The sequence below is a fragment of the Notechis scutatus genome, chromosome 15 (assembly GCF_049901735.1).
Source record: "Notechis scutatus isolate UNSWTSFEM ecotype Mainland chromosome 15, rNotScu1.2, whole genome shotgun sequence".
NCBI classification, from domain to species: domain Eukaryota; kingdom Metazoa; phylum Chordata; class Lepidosauria; order Squamata; family Elapidae; genus Notechis; species Notechis scutatus.
Genome location: NC_142023.1, coordinates 8388769 through 8397522, shown reverse-complemented (window position 1 = coordinate 8397522; position 8754 = coordinate 8388769). Strand labels below are relative to the sequence as shown.

At 42.8% G+C, this 8754-nt stretch overlaps 1 protein-coding gene across 1 annotated transcript; it reads right to left on the bottom strand.

Annotated features, from left to right (window-relative positions):
- Nucleotides 1–5018: 5018 nt before the first annotated feature.
- Nucleotides 5019–6793, bottom strand: LOC113424139 (uncharacterized). Its single transcript, XM_026685753.2, is given in 3 exon segments — nucleotides 5019–5336; nucleotides 5339–5883; nucleotides 6656–6793. Coding segments are annotated over 2 exon segments (801 nt in total). The 5' UTR covers nucleotides 5880–5883; nucleotides 6656–6793; the 3' UTR covers nucleotides 5019–5076.
- Nucleotides 6794–8754: the final 1961 nt, after the last annotated feature.

Sequence of the window (8754 nt, the reverse complement as noted above, 5' to 3'; positions counted from 1 at the left end):
CAGTGCAACAAACCTGGATTAAAGATTAATAGGAATGGAAACGACATGAAAATACAATAAGGTTCAGTTATATAAAAATACAGTACAGCATGAAAGTGCATGGCTGGGTCCTTGGTACTGTGTTGAGCTTGGTGAGTTTTCTTGCAGACGTTTCATTACCCAACTAGGTAGCACCATCAGTGCTAGAAGGTAGTGGGGTTTGTGGCATGGAAGAAGAAGAGGGCTGTGGGGCCCTTGGTGCTCTCTGATCTTGGTGGTTTTCTTACAGACGTTTCATTACCAGACTAGTAACATCATCAGTGCTAGCCATGGCAGTAAATAAATAATGTTCTAATAAATTAATGTTCTAATTTATTTCTCTTTATATATATAGAAATTTCCCTGAAGTAGACCGATGAAGGGGAATAATAAGTATGTTTGGTGTTATTAACCCAAGGGAAACCACATTATTCATGTATTTTTTTGTATTTTCATGGCCATTCAAAGAGCATTGAGTCAGCTTTTCATTTGTTTTATTTCCAGGATGCATGAATTTACATTTTCTTATTTGGTTTCTAACATGAGTCAGCAGAATGTGGGATTGTTATTTCTACCAAATGTTTGCCATGCTGACTGATACGTTAACTTTGTATCATTCCTGTGAGTAATAGTAATACTATGTTTCACCTATTGTTTGCAAAAAGTATGGGAACAATTTAGAGACAAACTTACAAAGTGTATCTATTGATTGCACGTTTGAAAAGAAGATGTTGTGGTAGATCTTTAATTGTGCTCGTGCTTAAAGAGACCAATCAGATGAAATTTTAATGGGAGGTGCAGTTTCCAGCTTGCCAGAATTGGCACTCAGAACATCTTGAATTCAATGCACCCAAATGTCTCTCTCTCTCTACCTTATTATTGTAAAGAGCCTTGGAATGAGCTTGGGATAAACCATTTATAAATTGTTTAAAAAGCAATGGGAGGCAGGGTGTTGATAACCCATTTAGTTCCTGTGCTTGTGGACAAGAAAAGCTGCCTAAGTATAGTTTGGGAAGGAGCATTTAATTTAAGGTTTTGTCAAATCGCGTGGTTTTAAGGTTGAACGCCTTGCAGTCTGCAGGCCACGGTCACCACGTTTGGTAGGGTCATTAGGAATTTGTATACATTATTTGCGGTGCCCAAAATAGCATCAGTAGGAGTTGCACTGCAGAGCTTCAAATAATCACAGCTAGCATTTTGAAATGCGTGTATGCGTGAATCGATTGAAGATTTATGTGGTCTCCTGGAGTCTCCTAAGATGGAAGGGAAGGGAAGGGGGAAGGGAAGGGAAGGGAAGGGAAGGAAAGGGAAGGAAAGGAAAGGAAAGGAAAGGAAAGGAAAGGAAAGGAAAGGAAAGGAAAGGAAAGGAAAGGAAAGGAAGCTGGGAAGAAGAGAGAGGGAGGAAAGAAATGAGAAGAGGAGGAAGGGAAGGAAGGAAATGAGAAGAAGAGGAAGGGAGGAATGGGAAGAAGACAGAGGAAGGAAGGAAGATATGGAAAGAGGAGGAAGGGAAGGAAGGAGATGCGAAGAAGAGGAAGGGAGGAGGAAGGAAGGAAGGGGAAGAAGGGGAAGGGAAGGAAGGAGATGCGAAGAAGAGGAAGGGAGGAGGAAGGAAGGAATGGGAAGAGAAGGAAGGGAAGGAAGGAGATGGAAAGGAGAGAGAGGGTGGAAGGAAGAAAGGAATGGGAAGAGGAGGAAGGGAAGGAAGGAGATGCGAAGAAGAGGAAGGGAGGAGGAAGGAAGATGGGAAGAAGAGGGAGGGAGGAAGTATACATATACCACCGTAGTAGGCTTTGATATGCGAGAGAATGGTTGATGTTTGTTGACAAGCACCTGTTTTATAAGTGTCATTTTAAAGCCCATCATTTTGAATTCTTAGTTGTGAATTCGGGGGTGTTTAAGCAAGGTGGGGAAGCTGAACATTGCAGATTTTTGTCTGAATTGAGTTTCATTGAGTCTTCCTGTTGTGAGGCAGTGGAACAGTGTCCAGATTATCTCCCTTTGAATATAGAGTCTGATAAATAGAGGAATTGGAGCCGTACATTTAATACCTCGACATCCCTGTGATTTGTGAAATAAATTGCCTGTCAGGTTGAAGATAAGTTACTCGGTTTGAGTCTGACTGGGGGGGAAAAAACCAAAGCCCCGTATTTGTGTTTTCAGGGTAATGTATAATATCGAAACAAAACGGTGAGTAACCATCACTCACAGCACCGTTGTTGGGCTGTTATTTTGCACAACCCTTTGTATTTCTGAAGAATTGAGGCCCATCATGAAAAGCTAAGGCTACCTGGATGACTTCACGCCACGAATATTGTGAAATATTATTACCATCCGGGGAATTTCACGGTCTGCCGAGCGAGCCAATAGAACAGCATGTTTTAACACGACCAATTTTGCAATGGGGGAAACGTTCTCTTGTGTAAAGGAGCAGCTAAAACCTGGCCATAAAAAATAATAATAATAATAATACAATGGATCCTAGAACTGCCATCATGCCTGGAAATATCTGCAAGCCAAAAATCCCTGAATGATCCATCATGCTGAAATTTGGATTAATCTTCCTGCTGAGTTCATTTACTCGGAAATCACCAAGGAATTTTGGTTAACTTTTTTTTTCCCCCTCAGAAAGAGTTGGGGATGCTGTGAGTTATAACTGGCTTTATTATTTTTTAAAATTTAAATTTGGGTGGGGGGGGGTTGGACTAGATGACCTACAAGGTCCCTTCCGACTCTGTTAATCCACAATCTATAATAATAAACCAACAGAAATGTATTCATTGGAAATTCCAGTAGGACTGAGGAGAGTTGTTTAATTGTGTTTAGAAGCTCTGTACCCCAACAGTGTTCTCTCTTCTTCAGGGCACTTGTTCAGTGCTCCTCAACTTATGACCCATTCGTTTAGCGATGGTTCAAAGTTACAACGGCCCAGAAAAAAAGGGACCTTTTTCCCACCTGGAAGGGTTGCGATCAAGGTGATCGAAATTTGGACGCTGGGCAACTGGCATGTACTTGGTTGGCGTGACTCCCTCTTGTGACAACTTGACCAGCAAAGCCAATGGGGATTCAACAACCTTGTTGCCAACATAACAGCTGCAGGGAGGATTCACCTTAACCATCAAGGCCACAAAGGCCATTAAAAAAAACTCACTGAACCCATTGTCTCGCTTAGCGATGGAAGCTAAGTTGGCCTCTGTTGTGGTCGTCAAGTCGAGGACTACCTGTGCCTGCAGTTGTGGGTGATTTGAACTCCCTCCTCCCTTCCTTTTGGCAATTCTCAGAGCTACTACGGGTGCTACTATGCTTGCTAGAATAATAAAAGGAGATATTGATCCTCTAAGCGCTTCCTTGTGGAATCGATACTTCAAAGGGCCTGGAGCCATTCAGAGTCGTTAAATAGATGATGTGATCCCGTTGGGCATATATAAATGTAAATTAATTGTTGTTTGTGGCCCTAACGTTGATACACACCTGAGCTTTGCAGCTACGGTTAAACCAGCCACAAAGTACCTAGGAATATTATACAGATCCAGAACGGCTTTGCTGGAACGGATGACCGAATCCCGTCTGGATGTTTGGCACCGCGTCACCAATGGGCGGCCTTGGGGGAGATAAATTCAAGAGGGCCACACCTGGGTACAGTTTTGGTTCCCACACTTGTTATAGTGTTGAGACTCTGGAAAGGGTGCAGAGAAGAGCAACCAGGAGGATGAGAGGAGTGGAGGCTAAAACATAACGATGAACGGTTGCAGGAACTGGGCCTGGCTAGTCTAGGGGCTGCCACAGAGAGGAGGAAGGGCTCAACGTATTTTCCAAAGCACCTGAATGAACTGTCGTAAGTCGAGGATTTCTTCAAAGGGAGCCTCTCCCCTGTCACTCTTCCCCCGAATGCTAAAAATAGTCGCGGCGAACCTAACGTTGCATATCCTTACATTGAATAAATGAAAATGCTCTTTCAGGCAGTTTAACCGAGTTTAACGTTGTCGCAGCCGAAGACAGATGCCTGCAGAAAACCCCATTCTCTTCGGCTCGAATAAACAGGAAGATTCAAGTGGATTATTTGAAACCTCGATGCAAGCAAGCCATTATTCGGGCACCTGGGCAGCTCTCAAAAGGAGAAGCTACATTTCCACGGTTCACTGCTTTAGAAAAACATCCCTTTCTTAGCAGCTGCTCTCACTGTGCTATTCATAGAGCAACTGCTGACACTCGACGATCTGCCGCTGTCGCCATAAATCTGTATTTTCAAGCTGCTGGACCCAAGCGGCCTGAGGTTGCAATTTTAAAGGGGAAAATACCATATATCATGGCGATCTGCTTATGCCTGGCCTTAATAATACCGCTTTATAACGCCTTAGTAAGGCCACACTTGGAATATTGCATCCAGTTTTGGTCGCCAAGATGTAAAAAGGATGTTTGAGACTCTGGAAAGTGTGCAGAGAAGAGCCACAAAGAGGATTAGGGGACTGGAGGATGAAACATACAAAGAGCAGTTGCCGGAACTGGGTTTGTCTAGTCTGATGAAAAGAAGGACTAGGGGAGACAGGATAGCTGAGGGGCTGCCCCAAAGAAGAGGGAGTCAAGCTATTCTCCAAAACACTTGAAGGCAGGACAAGAAGCGATGGGTGGAAACTAATCAGAGAAAGAATTGAAGAGAAACTTTTGACAGTGGGAACAATTAACCAGTAGAAGCCTCCAGAAGTTATGGATGCTCCCATCACTGGAGGTTTTCAAGAAGAGATTGGACAACCATTTGTTTGAAATGGTACGGGGTCTCCTGCCTTGAGCAAAGGGTTGGACTAGAAAACCTCCAAGGTCCCTTCCAATTCTGTTATTCTATTCTGTTCTATTCTGTTCTGTTCTGTTCTATTCTACTCTGTTCTGTTCTGTTCTATTCTATTCTATTCTATTCTATTCTATTCTATTCTATTCTATTCTACTCTACTCTACTCTACTCTACTCTACTCTACTCTACTCTCACTCCTCTCCCCTCCCTTCCATTAACCCTACCCTAATTCCAAAGAAAGCTTTTTTAAAATATTTGGGCAGCTCTGGCTGCTACGTCATAATTTCTCCCTCGCTCTGAATTCCTTGCTCTTCCAACCCCAGGTAGGCCGCCAATTTTTCGATCTCTTCCAAACCTTTGCAAATGTTAAAAACATCGGCCTCCAACACCACCGTCACTGTCTCTCTGAAAGAGCATTCTTCCCTTTGAACGATGACGGTATACCTGTCGGACAATAGATACGTCGTTCGATCAACGATGTGATTGCTGGCATAGTGTTCGATGCCCGCCTTCTGCAGAAAGTCCTCCATGGTTGGCTTTCCCCTCCCTCGGTGATCAAGTCTAGGCGGAGATGGGCTGCTAGGTAGGCGGTGACCTCGCTCTCGCCAACTAACTCGGTGAAGGCGGAACTAAGTTTTGGACGTTCGGATTCCAAATCCGCTGCCTCCGAATCAAGCTGTTGATCCTGGATTTTGAGCAGAGCTCCCAGCTTGTCTAGATTCTGCTTTGATGGCTTCCTACGGGCATTGTCCTGTTGGACATTGTTGGCCATCTTCTGGCATAAGGTTTCCCCTGGATCAGCAGCTTTTCCCTTGATTTGCTCCTCAAGCTTTTCTTGGGTTCCTCCCTCCTGAGCTTCTACTATGAGGAACCACTCTTGATCCCTTCGGCTTAGCCACAATCCAGCCATTGCTAGATCATCCGAAGCCGTGTCGTAATAATGGTTCTCCTGAACGACTCCATCCACGTATTTGGCACCGGCCATCAGCAGTTTAGCCATGCTATCTTCTGTTAGCCAAAACTTTTGCTTCAGCTGGACTTTGGGTATCTGGAGAAAACCCCTTTGGGCTTCCATGTTCCTGGAAAACCGAAAATATACTGAAATAAGGATTATTTTTTTTTTAAGGGATCGGGGTTGCTACAGTAAACAGCCAAGAATGGGGAGAATCAGAGGATTACTTTTAGTGAGTGCTTGCTTTACCTCTCCAGAAGACGAATGAATATATGTATTTAAACCATTTATATCTTTATTTGTTGAATTTATCTTGCCGCCTATTCACTCATAAAGACTCAAGGTGGCTTACCGAATATAGCTGCCCATTGTATGTTAATCTCTGGTCATCTCAAAAACTACTTGAAACAATGTTCAAGGAAGGCATAATTTTTCGTTCTTGGGAAATTTCTAGCCGTCTATGAAATTGTGGGGGTCCTTGGTGCTCTCTGAGCTTGGTGGTTTTCTTGCAGACGTTTTGTTGCCTAACTAGAGAATATCATCAGTGCTAGAAGGGGGTAAGGTTTGTGGAGAAGACGAGGAGGGCTCTGAGCTTGGTTGTTTTCTTGTAGACATTTCATTACCCAGCTAGGGAACACCATCAGTGCTAGAAGGGAGGAGGGTTTGAGGAGGAGGGAGGGGAGGAGGAGGAAGAGGAGAAATTAGGGGTCCTTGGTGCTCTCTGAGCTTGGTGGTTTTCTTGCAGACGTTTCATGACCCAACTAGGGAACATCTTCAGAGTTATGGTGGTACCCTTCCAGAGTTTTACATACAGCGTGCATGCTAAAGTCACAAGTTGGGAGCAGGGCTACATTCCCATTTAAATAAACATAGGAACAAATAATTTTAAAGTCACCCACCTTGTGTTTCTTCCCAAGATTTAAAGAAGGCGGATCTTTAGGCTGAAGCTTTCGTAATTGTTATTTTTATTTTTTTCTCTCCCTCAATTCGGTTTCGTAAAGGTGTGAAATAGAATTTTTCTTCCTGGTGGCTCTCCTTCAAAGCAACCTCCGTATGCCTCACTTTGTTTATTATGAATGGCTGCTTAGGATGACCATGACAACAATGGACGTAGCAACAGCTTGCAGTTACTATTGGTAGAAACGTCATGGGGGATTGTGTTGCTGCAAAGAGCTTTTTAGCCTTCTCTGTAATTTATGGTAACCATGCCTTGCTCGAGTTAGCTGTCACAACAAACCTAAGCAGAATGCACAACCAAACTATTGATTCGTTCCGAGTTCCAGGATGGTCTGTATTTAATGCCGGTGTTTTAGAGCCTACCTAAATATGCCGGCCCCTGAGAATGATTCCCAACCGAGCTGAAGATGGAGAAGAATTCACCTGGATTCAGGATAGGGTTTTTTTTTTTTGGGGGGGGGAGTCTTGTGGAATTTCTCGGGGTGAATAGATGAGCTCCATCCTCACAGTTAAACAGGAAAGGCTGCCAGTTGACAAGGAAAATTAAGGTAGCTCCTAGAGTGCGTTCAGTCCTGTTCATTTTTACAGAAATTTGCAATGTGAGGTTTGCTAAAAAAAATGTATTAAGGGAACAAACGCGGTGTTCTATTTTTCTGGGTGGGAAAAAAAAAAAACTCCAACCTGGATTGCTTTTTTTTTTTTTAATGACTGTTCAGCGGTTCGTAATTTCTTTCTTTGGCTTAGATTGCCCAAGTGAACGATTGTGAAAAAGCTGATTTGCCAATGATCAACCGTTTACTAAGTAGTCCAGGAGAGGCGACCCTTAAAGCAGGAAATTTGAATCATGGTTTTTAGCAAAATTAATAATTTGGTTGGAGGATTTCGTCAAAGGCTTCCCCCGTGACAGATGACATCGGGTTAGGCGGTTTTGAGACGGGAAAACCTAGACAAGGCATAGAAGTAGTTTGATTCCCTATAAAATGAGTCATTAATTAATGGGCCATAGACCTAATTTGAAAGGATAGGCGTGTGACTTTGAACTGGTTCAGCTAGAACCAGTTAGAACATAGCTCATAGAATAACAGAGTTGGAAGGGACCTTGAAGATCTTCTAGTCCAACCCCCTGCCCCAGCAGGAGACATACAAATGGTTTTTCACTCTCTTTTTGAAAACTTCCAGTGATGGAGCACCCACAACTTCTGCAGGAAAGTAGTTCCAATGGTTAATGGTTAATTGTTCTCACTGTAAAGAAATTCCTTCTTAGTTCTAGGTTGCTTGTCTCCTTCGTTAATTTCCATCCATTGCTTCTTTCCTGCCTTCAAGGGCTTTGCAGAATAGCTTGACCCCCTCTTCTTTGGGGACAGCCCCTGAGATACTGGAAGACTGCTATCATATCTCCCCATGTTCTTCTTGTTCTTCTACTAGACATACCTAGTTCCTGCAACCGTTCTTCGTATGTTTCTTCCTCCAGTCCCCTAATCATCTTCCTTGCTCTTCTCTGCACGCTTTCCAAAGTCACATCTTTTTTTAATCGAGACTCTAGAAGTGTGCAGAGAAGAGCAACATACAAAGAACGGTTGCAGGAACTGGGTATGCTTCCTAAATTCCCTAGGTCTTGCTCATGTAAATCCAAATTAAAGAATAATGCAATTAAAAGGGGGAGGGAAGGACAGTTTAAACTTGTATGCCTCATTTCTTTAATTCCAAAGCTGAAAGGCACCCAATGGGCCACCATTAAATGAAACTGACTTATTGTTACCAAATTCATTTTAAAAACCAAACACAGATGCAGAACTATTCACACGGTTCTCATAAATCCAGTTTCCAGGAAAACGATTGATCGAGGGAAAAGTTTACTCAGATTAATAATCAACCGCTTTTATGGTTTGGGCAATCCACTTCAGATTAAAAATATATATTATTTTTTTTTTAAAAAAAGGCACGTAATTTAAACCATTTTTTTTCTACGCGACTGCTAAGAAGCTGAAAAAGATGCAGTTTAATCTTCCAGCTTTAGGATATATTTGGAAAAGGAATAAAA